Source organism: Lucilia cuprina, chromosome 4, assembly GCF_022045245.1.
Source record: "Lucilia cuprina isolate Lc7/37 chromosome 4, ASM2204524v1, whole genome shotgun sequence".
NCBI lineage: Eukaryota > Metazoa > Arthropoda > Insecta > Diptera > Calliphoridae > Lucilia > Lucilia cuprina.
In genome coordinates this window covers 23,107,438-23,129,586 of record NC_060952.1, presented here as the reverse complement: position 1 = coordinate 23,129,586, position 22,149 = coordinate 23,107,438, and the positions used below count along the sequence as shown (strand labels likewise).

The 22,149-nt window shown below is 25.0% G+C and overlaps 1 protein-coding gene across 5 annotated transcripts in view; it reads left to right on the top strand.

Moving 5' to 3' along the window:
- The window catches only part of LOC111675782, a 391,828-nt gene extending 390,902 nt beyond the window's left edge, over nucleotides 1-926 (top strand). For all 5 annotated transcript variants that reach the window (XM_046950025.1, XM_046950024.1, XM_046950028.1 and 2 more), the window contains one exon: nucleotides 766-926. In XM_046950025.1, the coding sequence (XP_046805981.1) occupies nucleotides 766-890 (125 nt within the window). In that variant the 3' untranslated portion in view covers nucleotides 891-926. The remainder of the gene's footprint in view (nucleotides 1-765) is intronic.
- The last annotated feature ends 21,223 nt before the right edge of the window (nucleotides 927-22,149 follow it).

The following is a 22,149-nucleotide window of genomic DNA, read 5'->3' as shown; positions in this document are numbered from 1 at the left end:
TTTTTTCAAAATCATCATAATTTCAAGCGCAAGTGCCGCTAATATAGAATGGTATCGACCTGATTCACATTCTTTTTTATTCTCTTTATTATTCATAAGTCGCATAAAAATTTTATTAACATTTTCATTTGCTAAACCAAGTATCTAAAAGTTTTGAATTGAAGAATATATTTAAGGTAATGACATGGTTTTAGTAATGACATGGTTTATGTACCAAAAGTTTAATTTTTTTTAATATTTTTCATTTAAGTGTTTTTTGACACTAAATGATTAAAGTAATTTGTAATATCTTTTAAAATTTCTATTCGATTTTTGTGTTTTATATCATTTTGAAACGGTAAATTAATACATATTCCAATTATTAAAATTAAAATAAAAACTAAGTTGTAATATTTTTGAAAAAACAATTTTTCACTTCAGAGCCGTGCCGCCACTAGTTAAGGTAGTCCTATCGAAATTAAATTCTGAAAAATGCAGATTATAATATTTGGGACTCAATTATACAGCCAAACGGAATAATAGATGAAATTGTGGAAAGTTTGTAGGTTATGCGACTTTTTTTTACTTCCATACTCTAAATAATACTGAGATTAGTGAAATGTATACGAAAATGAATTAAATATTTTATTAATGTATCTAGTGTTTTTTTTTTTCGTTAAATTTTTAGTTTTTCTTATATATTTATATTTGTAATATTTTGTCTATACTACTTTATAAAACGTTATATAACATTTTTTAATTTTATCTATCTTCCTCTTTTTGCAGATAACGAGATGCGTGATTTAAGTGTAACATTTTATGGCAGCAAAACATCACCTCTTCAAACTCTAAATTCTCTGCTATTTTTAGCAGCAGCTGCCTGTTTATGTGTAATTAATTTTAATTATTAAAGAAACAAACCCAAAGATATTAAAAAGAAATTTTTACATAACCCTCTCAAAAAAATGCATGTATTATTTACATTGAACCAGAAAAAAATAAAAACATTTTTTAATTAAGAATTTATTTGATTTTATCAATGAAAACTTTTTACAATCATTAAAAAAAAACAACAAAAAAGTAAAACCTGTAAACCAAAGTTTTATAATTAATATATATATTATACAAATATATTTATACTTAAAAAATCTCTTGAATTAGAAATTACCTTGAAAATATATTATTTCGAACATAAGAACTGCATTTTAAAATATAAAATATATAAATGTGAACAAAAAAAATCAATATTAAGCTAAACAAAAAAAAATTGTAAATATACCGGGTCTTATCAAAAATAAAGGTTTTTGAAAAAAAAATAAAAAAAAGATGTTCTGTAAACTTTTGATAATGAATTATGCATAACACACATACAGAATAAAAATAAAATAATATTTAATTTTTTAAGGCTTACTATCTTGTGTTACGGTATTTTTTAGTTATGACAAGTGATTAAAGAAATGTAATTTGTGTATATTTAAATAAAATAATGTTTTTCAGTTTATGCCTTCAAGCTATTGGTTTTAAAAGCTTAACGCTTTAAATATAAAACTATATAAAACTATTAAAAATTTACATATTAATATGCATTACATATAAATTTTACTTCCATTATAATGCATATTTAGATAATATTAAGAAATAGTTATAATTTGTTTATAGAAAAGTTAAGTATATAGCAAGTATCTAATGGTAAAATAACAAAAATAGTGATTTCGCTTTACAGAAATATAATATAAAACTGTAATATAAAATAACAAAACTTTTTTAAACTAAACAATTTTATTTAATTTTCTTTAATACATTTTTTTAATTTATCCACAAAAGTGTGCAGTAGATATTTTATTAATAATATTTTATTTCCTTGTAAGGTTTGTTTGCGATCAATATTATAAAATTTGATAAAAAAATAAATTTAAATTTTTATTTAGAAACAGTGAAGATATTGCTACCAAAACATCTTTGGACAACTTTTATTAGGACCATTACATGAAAAGTTACACTTAATAAAAAACATGTATGTTCAACTTTGACCGACTTTAACTTTAATAGTTCTTGACTACTCAAGAGTACTTGCTTTGGGGCAAATTTTATAGAAATCGACTTTTCGACATAGGTTACTTGATACGATTTTGCACATATGTGTTATGGTATTCAATTTTTTTGGGTTTTTGTCTTATTCAATATTTATTTGAAGTTTTATGTTAGCCGGTGAATAATCGAAGAATTCAAAATTATTCGGTTAATCTGATATAAGGAAACTAGATTTTTCAATAGCTTTTTACAATAGTTTTCATTATAAGCGATATTATAATTTTCCACTTCTCAACGCGTTCCAGAATTCATACGTTCCAACGAAATAGCGTATAACTATTGCTGAAAAAATTAATAATACCTAAGAAAACAACAATATTTCTCAAAACAGGATGTAGAGTCATTATTTCCTTTTTTAGGGATCAGAAATATTTCTGTATAAACCCATTATAGAAGTAAATAAATCAGAACAATTTCTTAAAATGTTTCAAAAGTATTGTTATAAAAATCATCAAATAAATCTTTTTCATTATAGAAAAATAATTAAGAAATTAAAAAAAAAGAAATTTAATTTCTAAAATACTGAATTTTGTTGATAATAAACAGTAATCTTACTATTGTATAACTATTGCTGAAAAAATTAATAATACCTAAGAAATACAACAATGTTTCTCAAAACAGGTTGTAGATTCACTATTTCCTTTTTTAAGGATCAGAAATATTTCTGTATAAACCCATTCTAGAGGTAAATAAATCAGAACAAATTCGTAAAATGTTTCAGAAGTATTGTTTTAAAAATCATCAAATAAATCTTTTTCATTATAGAAAAATAATTAAGAAATTAATAAAAAAGAAATTTAATTTCTAAAATACTGAATTTTGTTGATAATAAACAGTAATCTTACTGTTAAAAAGTAAATTTTTCTTAATCGGCCAATTGATAGAAATTTATCGATTAACTGACTACATAAGATTAAAAAACGTATGATTATTTTTCAATACGTATTGTATTAAATATTAATCATACGCTCAGATTCTATAAGTCAAATATTTATATATGTATGTATGTATGTATGTATGTATGTATGTATGTATGTATGTATGTATGTATGTATGTATGTATGTATGTATGTATGTATAGATTTTAACAAAAATGCATGCAAAAACAAGGTTGGAGTGAACGAGTTCAAGTTTCAGGTTATCAGTTGCAATATAGAGTTTCCCAAAGGAACCAATTTTTGGTTTATAATCTGTTTGAAAATATTTTTTTCTATATAAATATAAAATCTACTGATCGTATTATATAATATAAACGTTTAATAGATTAATTTTAAAACAAAAATTTAAAATTGTTTTCTAAAAGCGATGCAAAAGTTCCCTTTTTATAAAACTATATATAAAGATTTTAAACACAGTTTGAGGCACTTCTTATTGTGCCAGATACGACAGAGGTACTAGTTATATTAGACGAATTAGACTTATTTAGATTACATACTTTTTTAGCAAAATACTTTTTAAGGTCTGCGTGTTCGATTGTTAAGAATCCTAAAGGCGCAATATAATCTTTAGGAATAATTAATATTATGATTTCATTAACGCAAATATTAATTTGAATATATGTATATTACAAATACAAATAAAATTATGTAAATAACAAAAATAAATAAATACAAATACTACAGCATTTTTTCAAACTTCAAGACCACCAATAAAAATTATTAAAAACTTAGTATAAAAACCTAAATTATATAAAAAAATAAATACAAAACTGTAACAGATATTTATAATAGAATATTAAGAAGCACTGTCTAATTTTTGAGAAAAATGGTAAACGATATTATAATTTTTTTTATTAAATTATTTTTCTACGCCAACAGGCACTGTGTATATAAAAGAAAAAATTGCCAATATTAATTAAAAACCAAATTAAATAAAAAATATTATAAATATAAAATAATTAATAAATAAATAAATAATAAAAATATTTAAAACTATGTATTTATTTAATAAGAACAAAGAATAGTAAATGTGCAAATAAATGTGTTGAAAAAAGTATATAAAAATATTTACTTAAAAACATGATGATGTGGCATTAAAAATTAATATTTAAATAAAATTATTTGAAATTCAAACAAAAAAACTTTATAATAAAACATAAATAAATTGAAATTAGCTAAAAGTGTGAATTATCATTAAATAATAAAAAAATATAATAGCGAAAAAAAGAATTAACAAAAATTAAAATTATTATCATTATAATTAAAAAAAAATGTAAAACAAACCTCACCTACACTTTCTAAACCAACAAATCTTTTACCTATTTTCTCTTTTCATTAATGAAATAATAAAAAATATATATTAAAAAAACATCAAAAAATTCAAAATTTAAACCAAACAAATCTATGTAGAATCTAAATAAATCTATAAAATTTAAGTAAATACAAACAAAAAAAATTATAATTATTAAATTAATTATATTCAATCGGTGTGTATTAAAATATGTGTTAAAAGTAATTATTAGTAAAAATAAGTTAATAATATGTTTACGAAAATATAATTTTATTTACTTTAATGTTTAATATTTTTACATTTAAGTTATTTGCTTTCAATATTTTAATTTTTAATTTTAATCATCATTTAATGACATTATTATGTTGAAGTTAGCATTAAAAAGATTCTGATAAAAAAATCTTTAAAAAATAAAAAAATATCTTAACTATATATTTGTTTATTTTGTAAAATTTATAAGATATGACTTAAGATCAACAAACAGTATAAGATATAAAATAATTAAATAAATGAGATCATACTAAAAGAAAATATTACATAAATAAATGTATTAAAAAAAACAATATTCACCATATGTTTATTTTATTTATATGGGGTCAATTATTTTGTAAATCTTCTTTAAATTGTCATTAAATTAAATTTTGTTATTCTTTTAATATCACAAATTGTTAGAAAATATTCAATTCGCATAATGCAGATGCAGTGATTTACTGAAATAAATCTGTGTTTTTTGGTAACAAAATGCTTAACGACTTGAATGTCTAATGGCTTTACTTGCCGTATTGGCAACATTTCACAGTGGTATTTTTGTACCACACAGTGTGTAACACTGCAGTTCTGCCTGTCCATGTATAATCACTTTGATATTAAATTTACTGTCATAGTAGCCGCGTTGAGAAATAACAGGTATCATGGTTTAAGCAAAATCAAACCCTTATAAAGGAAAAGGAAATCAGTGGTTTAAACCAATAGAAAAGGCGGATCCAACATCAGGTAAAAATATCATACTGATTGTATGAGGAATAACTTGTCCCTACTTTACTCTTATCATCTACAACGTTCCAACCAACTCTACTCCCAATTCAACAGCAACTTCAACGGTCACTTCACCGTAAATTTATGTTTAAACCATAGCAAGTACGTGGATCCTATGAAAACACAACTGGCCACACGTAGTAGTAGGGCTTGCAGGGCTTTGGTTCGACTAATTAACAAATCAATAAAAGGAAACGCCGAGAATACATTTTATCAGGAGGTATTGGTAGCACCTCTTTATCCTAGAATACACCAGGATGGGGTCATTCATCAAAGAAAGATGCTGCGGAGAAGACTGGTTGAGGTACAATATGATTTAATTCTTCACAGACTAAAGGATTATCAATGTCCTGATGATCACTATCGAGACTAAATTGTTTATATAAATTTTAATTGTTGCCGGTCAGTAGCTATGATGAAACTTCTTAAATTGTATAATGGGTTAGCATGATAGAAAGCTGAATTTGTCAGTTTTCACAGCAAGAACGTTTCCTCTGTCCTGCATTAAAAAGGTTAAAATATTGAATAGTGTAAGTATTTCATACATAGAATTAAAAATATATTTTAGTCTCTAGCGTAAAACTAGGATATAAGTAAGAGTTTAGGTGTTCTTATACAATGTTCTTCTATAATTTTTAACATAAGACTGTCTGATTTTAAATTCAACCAAAAAATGACCCTTTATATAAAATAGGGTGTTAAAAAACTGCCGAACACATAACTTATTATAAATGTTACTTGCATCATATAAGGGTTTTTATGGCATCATGCAATTTTTATTCTGTGAATAATATAAAACAATCAAAACTGCAGGTAAACTTTTGTTGTTAAACAAATTTCTAATTCTGTTGTTTTTATTATGCATATGTATATATTGATACCATAAATTATATCCAGTGATGCATAACAAAAGCCTTTTCTGCTTTTCAAGCGATTCCATCAACTATTTTGGTATCGTGAATATATCTATCACTAAGTAAACATATCATTTGCATCTATGAATGATACATAAAAGGCAATAGAAAATAGAACACCAACAATGATTATAATAAAGACAATGATCTTTTTGTGGACATAAGTGTATGTGTGTATATTAGGGTGGCACCAAAACGGAAATAAAAATTTAGCTCACTCTAAGAAATTATTTTTCAATTTGTCAAAGGATTAAATGGTCCTTTAATCTTACAAAGAAAAATAAATTTTATATTGTATGAAAGTCCATTAAAAGGTTTAAGTATCGTATTAAATATTTATGTGCTAAGTATATACAATTTTTTTGTTTTTTCAATGAGGTCTAGTTATACACATTTTTCAGTTAATTACATTAAATTAATACAATTAAATATTTTTAAAATATCAAATTACAAAATATTAAATATTTTTCTACTAAACAAAAATTTGTAATATGCCTTTAAACAGAGCTTTCAGATGATATTAAAATTTATAATTATTCCTTTGCATAAAAAGTGAAAAACCTTAAAAAAGAAAATTTTTGAATAAACCAAACCTTAATTTTTGGAAGAAACATCAGTAGGGTAGAAGGTGGACCATACGCCACTATTTTTGAGGCGGCCTCAAATTAAAACCACAATACATATTATTAATTTTTTTCTTTGTTCGGATACTTAGATATGTTGGCTTTAGTATTCCTTTCAATCTTTCATAAGTCATCCTCATGTACATATTTTTTATCTTTTCCGCACTGACCAAAAACGGCTATACCACCCCATCAATGAGGTAAATGCGCCAAGGGAATGGGGCAGATTTGTCATTAGTAAAATAAAAGAAAAAATTACAAAAATAAGAACTTATTTTGCTGTTTTATATGCACTTCCATTTATTAAACAAATATAAGAAAGCAGATATTTATTGTTTATTTCACAAAACTTAACAAAAAAATTAAATCAAATTATTACTGTTTTTTTTCTATATTTTAACCAAATTTTGTTCTACATCACAAGCAGTACATATATTTGAAACATGTGTCCGGCGGTCAGTTATCGGGTTTAATTTCAATTTTTTTCGGGCTTCAAATTATATTATCGAAAATATTATTATGTTTTATTGTTCACTTCTATCACAAAAACTAAAAAAGTTAGCACAAAAAGTTAACACAGTGAAATATTTTCACAGCCCTTTGAAAAACAATTAATCATGTCTGCTTCCCATTATATGTAAAGTTAATGTTTCAAATTTTCAGGTATGATAGATAATCGATAAACGAAAACAAAATTTGATAATGCTACCCAACCTAATTTTTGAATTATATAAACGGGGTCATCGTAATGTATATTAATGCTGCAATGCACGTGTATATTAATACTGCAATGTACGTGAAAATTCAGTAAAAAGGCTTCTTTCTAAAAAGACCTTATTTTGCAGATATGTATAAGTGCAACCAGTCTTATTGCAAAACCGTTTCAATTTTAAACGGCGTGTAATTGGCATCTTAGATCTTGTCTACTCGCTTCTGTAAGGAAACTTGAAAATGCCTTTGGGCTGGCTTTTATACTATGTAAGATCTCAGGGAATGAAAATTTTTATATTTTAAAATACTACTTCGTTAAAAGTTCTTAATATTAAATTTTGTCTCATAAAGATTAAAATAACAATTGATAGTTTGAATTTTAAATAAATTTGTGTCTTTTAAGAGAAATTTTTTTTAAAAGGAGTATATCATATTTAAAAGGCCTTCAAAGTGTAGCCCTTGCATTTTAAATCCAATGCAAAATATTGAAAAAGCAGGCGTCATACAAATACTTGCAGAATGATACCATAAAGATGAGAACAATGATTATACAAGTATTGTTATGTGGGTATATTTGTATATAAGAATGTGTATATTAAGTCACTATAAACACAAATACATGGCAAATGTTTCTTTAGATGTGTAAATTTGTAAGTATGTATACGTTTAAGAAATCTTATAAAACATAGTGGTTGACTATTACCATGACAGTGGCGTCAAAACGGCGAAATAAATATGATGCTTAATATGACAACATATGCACTTAAAATGATATATGATGACATCGACCAAACAATTTTCACAAAACCCTTATAAACACATACATACAGATGAGTACAGAATTCTATGTATGAATTCTCTCATTTATAATGATATATCTTTTATAAGACTGCAAGTTTTATTAAATTTATTATAAAATAAACATATAAACCTATTTTCTTAAAATGAACTTTCTATTGTTCGGTCATTAAAAAAGTATTGATTTGCTTTCTTACATGATAACATGATTTGAGTTGGCAATAATAATGAAGAAGTTATTATATTCATATACATATTTGGAGCAATAGGTAATAAATTACAAACACCCTTTTGGATAAAATGACTTATTTTGACTACTACTATCTACCAATTTTTTAAAAACTGTTTTCTTAATTTAATTTAATTTAATTTAAGTGATATTTTATTAAAGTAAACTGTACTGATAGAAAAAATGTTTAAAATAATTTTTATAGTTACAATTTGGAGGATGACATTTAAGATTCAGTAGAGTTAAGCCCTGTTACTTAATTCAAATGTTTAATATTAAAAAATACTTATCTATACTTTTGCCCTCATATGTAATTGCACAATATATCACATACCATACTACATATATTTAATGTCAACACATATACAAACCACCAACAACAATATTATCATTTTAACATCACGAACAACAATAACAAACACATTAACCCTTCATATTTTTAAGTATTGGGTTGTTCTTTAAAGACCAGTCAGTTGCTGGCTGCATCGAGTAGCAACAATTGCTCTTGTGTATTATAAAGAAGACACACAAGTGGTAAACATATCCAAGTATATGCACACATATACATAAATATGTGTGTATGAATGTAGTAGAAAGAAGAGGTCAGGGAGTGAGTGAGAATGTCAGCATGATACGATAGTACAACAATCAACATAATAAGGAAGTGTTACTTATGCCTTTATAAAATGGCCTAAAGACAAAATGCATTTAAGGCAATTGCAGAAACAATAACGTCAACATCATTAACAACACACACCATCATCATTTGTGGTATCAACATCAACTACAAAGACAACAAAAGCAAACATCAAAAACAAGTCATAAGTATATGTATACCGTGCAATAGACCCTTTCTTTTAATATTTTTTTCTACTCATACATACTTATAAATGATTGTGTTAGTTAATGTTTGGTTTAACTCGAACAGTTGATGTGAAAAATAATGCAAACAAAAAGCAACAAAATGACAGAAAATTGTGCTTTATTTTTGCATTTGTTACTTCTGTTGTTATTTTATAACACTTGATAGTGACAACAAGTATCAAATATCACGTACTTGTTTTAAAATATTCTTATGGTGCAGTATTATGAAAATGATTATAAAATATATCTAAGTATGCAGGCACATAAATAAATAAACAATATTTGACAAAACTTTGTATATTTTGAATAATTGATAAAAAAAATTACTTTACTATTTGTAGTGCGGATTTACATACATTCAAAATTTTAAAGTTTTATTCCATGGTTACTGACATATTCAAAATTACTTTTTTTTAATTTTTAAAATTTTTTTATAATCCTTTGGCTTAAAATGTGTCTAAGTATTCCATAAATAATTTCCTAAAAATATTGATGTATACAAATGTAACAGTTTTAAAAATTTTAATTTAAAATAATTTTTACCAGTCCAGTTACTAGAAATATTTCGGTGTTACGCTTTGTCCCCAGACTGTGGTAACAATTGCTTTTTCATCTGTGTAAACAATACAACATAACATGTAAACTAAAGTTTTTTATAATACATATATAATTTTTACTGCTATCACAGCATGTAACAATATCAGTAGTATATTAAATGGAATTTTAAATACATATACATAAATTTTTGTATGTGTATTTGTGACATATCATCTATTATTTTAAGGTTTAGATGTGAGCTTTTAAATTTTTCGTGACAATGTGTATATTGTTTTTGTTACTTGTTCAAATATTGCATATATAAATAGATTTAATATATTTCCAATTTTAGCAGAAAATAAAAAGTGATAACTTTTTATTTCTCTGCTAAATAAAAACAAACTTTGATATTTATAAATATTTTATTATAGTGTAATATTTGAACGAAGTACATTAATAAGTACAACAATATTGCCATAATAATACGATTATTACTTCGCTATAATCGTATTATTATGGCAATAAGGAGCGTTAAAGTCATTTTCTGACGAAGACCTTATATTAGGGCTAGGCTCCACGACGGTGCCTATCCACATAAAATATGCGAGAAAGATATTGGCTCACAGGCTCACTCGTATTTGGTAGGAAGTAAATGTGATTACAGATTTTGCTTATTTTTGCTGTATCACTTATAGTCTATGAAAAAACTAACTTTTATATTTTCACTCAAAATATATTTTTTTTGGAAGAAAATAGAAAGATCACAGATTTCGATCGTCTTTGCTATATCTCTTATAGTTTTCGAGTAAAACAGACCTTTATGTTTTCACTAAAAGATACGTTTTTAATATGAAATAAAAGTAATCACAGATTTCAATTGTTTTTACTTATAGTTTTCGATAAAAATGAATTTTTATGTTTTAAAGCAAAAAATACGTTTTTGCCAAATCTCTTTCGAGAAAATGGACCTTTATGTTATTACTAATAATAATATACGTTTTTGAAAGGAAATGTTTTTGCTGTATCTCTTATTGTTTTCGAGAAAAACGGCCTATGTTTTCATTTAGTGAGGAATAAATTGATCAACATTTCCGATAGGTTTTTGGTAAAAGTGATCTTGTTTTAGCTGTATCTCTAATAGTTTTTAAGAAAAACTGACTTTTTTCTCTCAAGATATCGGTTTTTGGTATGAAATAAAAATATTCACAGATTTCGAAAAAAAATAAGTTTTTTTAAGAAATAGAAGTGATTACAGATTTCGCTCGTATAACGTACATTTTACAATATGATACCCAAATTTTGTCAGGAAAAGTTTGCGTACACTCTTTTCCAATTTTAACAGTACCATGTTATAATTATCGCTATATATCCATAAAAACAAAACAAGATATAAAAATGAACTTGAAGCGAATCGTTTATATTGAAGTCTAAATGAATGAAAGAAAATAAAGAACAACAAAATTGGAACTGTGCACGTCAAGGTGTGAGATTGGTATTTTGCACAAAATTAAGGAAATTTACCCTTGCCTTCATATTTGCGGGAAAATAGTAGTTTCCTGAACGTTTTGATATGGATTTTCCCTAAACGAAATGAACAAACAACAAAAATCATTGTAAATTTTATCCTGCGAGATATATGATGAAGACCTTTCATTAGGTAATATGGTGTGTTAAGTCTTTTAGTGAATTAATTCTTATTTTTTCTCTATCATTACATTTAATACCTCTCTTTTGTAATTTTTCTCTATTTATTTTATTTTCTTGTTAAACGGTATTAAACCTCTAGGGAAATGTGTCAAGATGACACAACAAAAGAATACAACATAAACAGAATACCAAAAGTAAATACAAAATATGAGGAAAGTATAAAATTAAACAAAAATACTAGGATAAAGAGCATATGTGGGTTTATATGATTTAAAAATTACCTACAGTTTTACTTTGGTTATAAAATAACTAATCTTAATTTAAATACGTTACATATTAAGATAAAAGCAAAAAAAGCTGAAAATGGGTACAAAATTTATAAAAAATATGTAAAGCGTGAAATTAAATGTTACCAGATATTATTAATACTTTAATTTTTCTGTCCTGCTATTAGCTCTTATTAATTTATAAAACACTTTGAACCGTTTTAAGAATGTAAGAAATTAACACACCTTTCACATTGTAGCGCCTTGTTATAAAAACATGTAAACATAAGTAGAAAACTCATGAGTACTCGTAGCAACCTATTAAGTATATTTTTCCTCTCAAGTTGCCATTGTTAGCAAGAGACTTGGCGAAAATATCATGAGAATTATTTTCTACTTTTACATTTTATTGTTTTCAACGTTTTTTTCAACTTTTTAAAGACTTTTTAATTATATTAAATGCTTAAATTCAATAAATGTGATTCTTTTATAAAACTACTAATTCAAATGGAAGTATAATTTAGAGATTCAAAAATATCTAAAAAAACATATTCGTGGGAAGGTTTTATAAAAGTTTACCATTCTGCAATATAATTTTCATACCTCGTAAAGTACATACGTACATTAGAGAGTCCCGAGGAACAGCCTTTTTAAAAATTTTAAAATGATGTACTAAACACGAGAAACGAAAAAATTTTTTTTCCGAATGCTCCTCAGTTCTCTACCAGCGATTGAATATTCTGACTTCAGTGTAATTTCAAAAAAATAAATAAATTAAATACAATCGATTATTTTGAAATAGGCCTCAAAAATTCCATAATTTTGAGCTGATTAAGGGAAAAATAATTTTAAAATTTTTGTAGAGTATTTTTGATCCACAAAATGATTTTTAGTAGGTTGGATGGGCATATTATTTTTGCTTTTAAGTAAAATGGGGGCTAAATTGTCAAAATTTTTAGTTTTGAGGGAAAAATGTTTAAAAAAATAGTTTGACATTTGGTTTGGTTCATTTTATAATTTTTAGATTATTTTGAAATTTAAATAGATTTTTTAAGCATATTGTACTGAGATCAATATTTTAGTACATTAATACGCATAGTTTGAGAGGTATTCCTTCAAAAAAGTGCTCCAAGGGATATCTTAATGTACATAAATAGATATGCAATTATGGACCCTTAATTATTGAGAAATCGACTATGTACGCCTGTCTCTATGTTCTATAGATTTTTTATTTTTTATAATTGTTATAATTTTATTTTTTTATAATTGTATATCCTTCTCACAAAAGGCAATGGTTTAACAAGACTAGTTTTTAACTTAGTTTAAAGCCTGGAGTCTCCAACAACAATGAGCTAGAGAACGAAATATGTTAAAATTACTCTAATCTAAAATGTTTCTTCAATAAAAAATGCTGGTAACGAAATAAAACCAATAATAACATCTAATAATAAAAATAATTCATAAATGTCCTAAAAGTCCACTATAACAATTAAATTTAACTTTAGCTTAATAGCAATTAAAAACCCTGATATTATAAGTGGATCATGTCATTCTCTTCAAAAGACTGTTGTACAGAAAATTCAAAATTAATTCAAATATATTTAATTAAAATTTATTTCATACAATCATTTTAAAATACAAAATTAAAAATACTTGTATATAGTATTTCTGAAAAATTCCATGTATTGTCGGATTAAATTTACTTAAATATATTAAAAAATGACATTCAAAATATCTAACAACAAGTAGATATAAAAAAAGAAAATTTACAATTGACAAGTTGTAAAAGAGTTGAAGTTATTTTTACATGAGCATAACAATCATCATGTGAACATGAACAGATATGTTTATAAATATATGCATATATATCTCTATATTCATAAATTATTTAGAAAATTATTGATGTTTTATAATCAGAACTTTGTATGAAAACTCCGCTTTGATAAACCAAAAATTAACTATTGTTAACTTTATGAATACAGAGGATTCAACTTATACATACTTAGTTTTGAAACACAATCTAGAATATATAATCAGCATAACTTCTACAATTTTGTTTTTTTTTTTTTCTCTCATATAATTCTTTTATAAAATTACTACTTTTGGCATGTTTTTCAAGTTGCAACATTATGCTTAACACATACTAACTGTAAAAAATGAGAAAAGTAATAGATTTAGATTAGGGAGAAATTGGTAAAGGAGAATTTTAAGCATGCTTCAGAGGAGCAATCCAATATCTTCCGATTTGGATTGCTCTTTTTTTATTTTGAAAAAAATCAAAATAAAAAAAGAAAAAGAAAAAGAGTATTTTTAATAATAGAAAAAACTTTCTTTAAAAATATTTTTGCCAAAAACGGATTTAATAGTAAATAAACTGATACATTAAAAGATCAACATTTGTATTTCATTCAATTTGTACTTATACCCTACAATTCTACAGTGAATAGTATATTATACGTTTATGCTGATATTTGTAAGAGCCATTTTAAAGTATACAACCGAACCCCTCCGAATAGGGCATTTGGGCTCATAATTACGTTAAATGTTCTAATTTGTTTAAAAAAAATCGGCAAAACTTACTTTTTATACAACTTTAAACGTCATTACCAATTTTTGCAATGATTGGGCCTCAGTTGACCACAGCCTCCATCAAAATTCACTTATAAACACTAACAAAACGATTAAATTCTACAAAAATAACTTTGAAGTAGACATTTATCTACCAAAATTTATTAGGATAGGCCCATATTTACACTTACTCCCCTATGAGTCCTCATGTAGAATTTTTTTGTCAACAATAAGTAAAAATATTTCGGAATAAAGTTACAAAACAAATTAATTAATACATTCATACTTTATTTTATATAGTAAGGAAGTTTTCTAAAAAGAAACTTATGTATGAATAAAGTTATGCTTAAAATTATTTTTTGAAACATTTTATCAAGATTGGAGTATAAATGACTTATTGAAGAGTATTTAAAAAAGTAAAATTGTGCCACTTTTCGTTCGTACAACGTGCTCTAAAAAGACAAACATATGGATGCCCATGGTCATAGGAACCCAAAATTTGTACTCTAAAATTTTGTAGTTTACGGCCAATATGTCGATATACTACAAGCAGAATAACAAAATAAATATTCCACACATTTTTTGATCTCATCTTTGGTGCATAAATGGTAATCGTAATTTTGTTACGAATGCGATCTTATATTTAAATGCTATCTAAAATGAGTGAGTAATATATGTACATATATAGTTTTATCTAAAAAATATACACTTTTTAAATTAACGATATAAAACTAAAAAATGAATAGTAAATAAAACAAAGGAATAAAAAACTAACAAATACATGTGAAGTCTCATACTTTCGTATGAAAAGTTTATGTGTGTACTCTTACAGTCATAGAATAGAAAAATAAACATGCTTACCAGATACTCAACCTATAAGCAGGACTCTAAAGTGGCACGTCAATTGTGGACATGAGGCTTACAAGTATGCCTTCATGTAAAAATCACTGTAAACTTTTACAACTACAACAAGAACATTCAACATATATACATATGTATGTACATGCCATCATCAAATACTAACAATAATAGCAAAACATATAGACAACTCCAACATTACTATATTATAAAACAATGTTCTGTACCAGAAAAAAATGAAAAACGAAACCTTATGATACTGAGTATACCCGGCCGTATGGAACTCTGTAATTGTCAAGATACATATGTATACGTATATTCTTGGATGAATTTCTGCACTTATTCGGTTTAACGATTGACACTGTCATTAAAAATTATATCAACTAATTTTATTATGACATTATGACATTATGGAGATTTTTCATCTTGACTAAACAATTGACCTCCTCACCACAGTGATGTAGGGTAATACATCATCATATCAGAACATTATACAAATAACAACATTAACAAGAACAATAAAAAAAGGCAACGAGAACAAAAAACTAAAATGTTTGCAAGATATGCAATTGGTTTTCATTTTCTTGCATTTCTTCATCATTTGGTTTCTTTCATATTAGTTCTTGCAAAGGTTTATTCTATTTTATTACCAATACGAAAAAAAATCACATATACCCACTGTAAAAGGATGTATTTTTTCCAATAATTTTTTTATTGCCTTCAAGTGTGTATGTTCGTTTATATGCATGTATGTGTGTAAATCATTGTGTATATGTTTTTTTTCAAAATACAGCTACTAAACAATCAAACCTACAGTACCATTTTCTGTTTCGTTGCATTGTATTTTCGACTGACATCTGCCGATGGTGCTATTGCCAAAGAAAACCTCAAAAATCCATGCAAATCGGATTTACTGATTTCCACATTTGCTTATTTCTTTATTTTTCTTTCACTATGATGCTGTCTTTTAATGTTTTTATTTTTAACACAGTGCTGCAAACTTTATATGAAATGTCGTCCCTTGTTTTTACTTGTAAATTTAATTTCTGGTTATACACATATAACGGAGGGTATTTTAAGTTGATCATATAATTGGTACTATTCTGACAAAAAAAATCATTAACGATAACTTAAATATAGTAACATATTTTTATATCTGAGCCATCAGAAATGGCCCTTATTCGCGTCAAGTGACCCAACTTTTATGCCAAAGTAAGTACATCGAAATTAAATACATTTTTTTAATTTCGATTTTTGAGTTGGGTTACTTGATATGAAGTTGGCCATAAATAAATTTAATCATGTTGTCATATAACTAGAAAATAGTACAACACAACGTATGTGTAACATGGTAATTTTAACAATCTAAAATTTTCATACGTTATATAAAGTATTGCATAATTTTATGCGCTGTATAAAATAAATTACTGTAGGAAATAAACTAAAAAACTTAAATAAATAATCTTAATTCTTTATCTTTCTCTAACTATTGGCAAGCTAGGAACCTTCTTATTTTGCAAGACAATACACAAACGAATTAGTCTAATATATGTTCTATCTCTGATTCAATGCTTCGGTTAGGTATTTCAATATTGTAATATATTCAGACATCTAAATTTTATGAAAATTGTAAAAAATCCTCTAAATAAAAAGTACTTATACTATATAAATGAAGTTAGATATTTATCAAAGTTTGTGCTTTGATTAGTTTTTAAATATTTCATCGTTTATTTAAATAGTTACATTCGCAAAAGTCGAATATAGATCACATTTTGATTTTTGGTCTTCTCTATTTCTCCTTTTGACGTTACTCTAGCCCTTTTAATCAATGTTATTCCAGCTTTTGTAAATCAAGAACGTTTTTGTTTTTATTTGTCTTATTTTAAATATTTTTTTTCAGCGATTTTTTCCTTGTTTGTTTACTTTAACTATTTTTTGTTATTCATTTTCTTTTGATTCAGAGAACATTTTTCGGCAATTTTTTTCTTCTTAAGGCTATTGGATTTTGTTGGTCTTAACTGTTTCAATTTCTGGTATTACCAATATGATATACACAGTCACGTTTACATAAATACAAGTATACATAAATGTATATGCATATATTTTTAAAGGAAGTTACGAATACCATGAACGAATATATGTAATTGAAAAAATAAATATTAAAATTGACATCAGTAGTCAATAAGAAGGGTGGACATATTGATGTTAAATACAAAAGTAAAATATTTTCAGTAAGTTAATCGCAACTATCCATCACCTGTAGTTAAAAGTACCAGTCAGAATTAATTTAAGAATTAAGGTTTTTTAATATTGATTTTAATTTCAATTATTTTTTTATTTACTTTCACAAGGTAAAATATGGAGAATATAATTTGTATACAAAATAATTAAAGAACGTTTAATTAATGAGTTCAATGTTAACTTTAAGTTGCAAATTATAATAGTATATGCGAGAGGGACAAATTACTGTGTAAATATTTGTTTAAAATATTGGTTGAAATACTACAGGATATCTCTCTATCGTTGAGAAACGTTTTAAAATAACAGTTTAATAACTTTGAACTTTGACTGAAATGTCAAGAGAACTAGAAGAGTTAGGAAATATTTTGTACTATTTTACTTTATGCAGAGAAAGAAATTAAATTCATAATCAAACAAGCAGTTTACAAAAAAAGGCATTTTTTTACTAAAAAATGACTTATTTTGAAACTCGCAAAATCAAGTTCTCAAATTCGTAAACTCTTTAATGAAAATATTTCAGGACTTTTCTTAATTAAATAATATACATAAAAATTTTGTTAATAAATCTATATTGAATTTTAACAAAAATTTTACTAATTCCATAAAATTTAAAATTTGCAAAAAAGTACTTATATTTTATTTCACATTCTAGACTGAAACACATTAATTGTTATAAACCAAATAAAAATTAAATCGCTTCATTTTAGTACATTTAAAAACTTGTTTTATTGTGTATTCCATATGCTAATATAAAAATAAAACTCAAACAAAAACATTTATTGAATCAGTAAAAATATTTACTGAAAATTATATTTATTTCAATAAAATAGAAAATATTATCATTCTGTGTGAAAATCAATAAAATTAGGTCCTATTTGAGTAAAAAAATATTCGGCTTTATGAATTTTTTGTTTAATTTTGATTTTTTCCGTGTACTGTAAGAATAAAATGATATCTTAAATATCTTCTAAAATGTTTGTCCTTTAATATTTATTTAGGTTTTCAATACTATATTTTTAAAATATTTGACATTTTTGAGATCCTGGCAGTATAAAATAAAAAAATAATACAAAATATTTCCACTTCTTCTTGCTCTCTTGACATTATACGATCATACCTGACTATTCAAAGTTTCTTTTTGTTTATTAAAAGCACATAAGTTTCACTGTCAATTTAATATTTTAAAAAAGTATATTTTCATACATACCGTCAATAAATAATGGGAGCTGAAATTTTGAACAAATATTCCTTATTTGTATAGTATGTTTTTACTGAAAATGGATAATATTTACCAGTGCAACGAAATTCGATATATATTTTCATATTTTAAAAATTAGATAATAATATTTTGTTAATTCGGCCCTATTCCAAATATCACGCCGATATTTATAGGGGAGAATTCCATTTATGACATACGTTTTTATGGTGGGTATATAAGATTCGGCATAGCTGAATATAACACTCTTACTTGTTAATTTTACATTTCATTAGTTTTTGTAAATCTCTAAAATATTAAGTATTTGTTTTAACTGTCATCGAGATAAATGTATGTTGTAAATTACGTGTTAGTGTAAAAATGGAAATAAACTTCCTTTTTTTATATGAAATACTTGACAATATTTGATGTTGTAAATCTCTTGTGATAAATAAACGTTTAAATCATGTGGTAAAAATATATTTTGTTGATTTCAAATCTAGTAATTTATTGTCAATCAAATATTGTAAGTAACTAGCATGAGTAGTTAGTTGTTGCAAAAGTATAATAAACTAAAGCTAATTCATAATATAAAAAGATATATTTGTTCATATATATAATAAATTTATAATAATAAAAATATATAAAAGAAATTACACACACATATACGGCGATACGCTATGGGAAATAATAAATCCTTTTTGCAATTTGTCATTATGGATCATGGTAAAATACTTAACTACTTTGTTATAATGAATCATTTCAATTGGTTACTTTTCTTATTAGTTTCTTATCTAAAATTCTTTATGTGAAATAAAAAATAAGAAATAAGTAATGTATTTGTTATTAGTAAAACCATGTAAGGAAGAAATCATTAAGAAGTCTTTAGCTTAGTCCTCAGTTGACAGTTTTAGACATTTCATTGACCGCAATAACTTCATTTATTATAGGATTTAATAAGGTTGACGTTGTATATAATCTTGTCTAGTGTTTGATATTTGCTTTACTTAGAATTTTCTTAATGTGTGATACATTACATATATATAATTTTTTTCATTTTAAATCATCTATAACGCATTTCAAAATATATAAGTTTAACATATTTTGATTTAGTGATTAATTTTTATATAAAATCAAAAATATTAAACAAATCCAAGTTTTATATATAGCTTTGCCGAATCTTATATAACCACCGTCAAACCGCATGAAGTAAAATAAATGCTCCCCTATATTTGCAGTAGGGTTGTTAATTATAGACATTTATAGCACCATCGAATTAACAAATTATTAATTTCTAAGAGTGTTAAAGCCTTGTTCTGAAGGAAACTTTATTTTATAGGTGTTACATATAAGGATTTGTTTTTAATTTCAACACTCGTGCTTTCAGCAAACATATGGACGGACATAGCAAGATCACCTTAGAATTTAATATTATAGAAATATTTACTTGTATGGGTCCATGACCAATATTTCGATGTTACAAACTGGATGACAGAAACAATTTATCTTTGTTGATGGTTGATATAACTAAATTCTAATCATATTTTAATAAAATGATATTATGTCAAGTATTTGAAACAAAACTCATTCACGGAAAAATTAATAAGAGAAACCAATTATGAATATAAAATGAATTATATTTTTAGCCAAAGAACAACCTTATTTGAAATTTCCAACAAAAATACATGACTTTGAAAGTAACCAAAGCAACAGTAGTTAAATCCCGCATTATTTTAGTTATGATTTTCTTTCTGTTATTACTATTGCAATACTAGCAATAGACTAAATAGCACACTTATACAAAGCACATACATATACGTAGACACAAGCCATAAAGGAAATCAAAATAATGCATTATGTAGTAGAACCATAGATTTCTTTACGACTCTGTGGATAAAGTTCCGAAAAACATTTACACACTAGCATACATATTTAAATACAACAACATAAATACAAGTACGTACAATTGAAATTTACAATCTGATTGTTGCTTAAGTGGAAAATTTTTGTTTGTCCCAGAAAATACTAAGCAATGCACACACTTTAACTGAATGAGTTAAAGTGTGTGAACAATTATATATGAACGATATCCTTTGTATTTTTTGTATTTCGGAAATTTTATGATTAATATTTCTTGCTAAATTTTAATAAGTACCATTAAAAATAAGTGAATCACATTGTTAAACATTTTTATTTCCCAAAAACAAGAAATGAAATAAATTTTTAATTTTCCCGGGAATTCTTACCTAGAATTATTATTATTATATATAACAAAAAATCGCAATGAATACTATGATACGAATGAAATAGCAATTAAAATCAATTAACAATTAAAAATAAGTTGCGCAAAAAGCCTAGAACATTTCTATCAGAATAGTTTAATTATATGCTGATGTTGATCAAACTACATGTTAATAAAATTAATTATTTACACCAATGATGAATCCTATTGCAAATAGTTTGGAATTTAAAGCTCAAATTTATGTCAATTTTATCATCGAATTCCAGATAATCAGTTTTACTGAAGCGTATTCCGACATTATATTAAAAAGTAAATGATTAAAAAATAAAACAAAATAATTTTGTCAGAAAACAGTAAACATTAGATAAGGATTTCATGTTATGTAATTTCTAAAAATAATCGTGTAATGTTGTTTGTCTCTTTTTTCCAATTTAGTATTTTCGTTTTACAGGAATTCCCCTTTTCGATTTGTTCTAATTGTTAATGGTTGTTAAAAACTAATAAAATTTTGCTTAAAATTACGGATACTAGAGGTAAATCACGGTAAAACGAGGATGAAAAATAAGTCGATGCAAAAAAAATATTTTTCCATCCCAGATAATTAATGTTGCCGGATAATCGAATCACGGATAAACAAGGCCCTACTGTACATTGTTTTTAATGTCAATTTAATTTTAATTGATATTTTACTAATTCTATAAAATTAAAATTTATAAAAAAAAGTACTATAATGTGAAATATAAGTATATTTATTCTAGAAACTGTTATTTTGTACTTACCCCATATTCATAAATAATAAATAATGTTATAGATGGTTTATTGTAGGAATTTTGTATGGAAAATGTGCGTCATAAAACTAAAATAAGCGATTAATATCTTTTTAAATACGGGGGTTATGCATTAAATATAATAAACCAAATAAGAATTATATCAATTCCTTTTGGTATATTGCAAAACTTAGTCTATTGTTGTATTACATATCCTGACAAAAAAAAAATAAACTGAATCAAAAATATTTATTGAATCAGGTAAAAAGTATTTGCTGAAAATTATATTTATTTTTGTAAAGTATTTGTTAGAAAATATTTTCCTTCTGTGTGAAAATCAAACAAATTCTATATA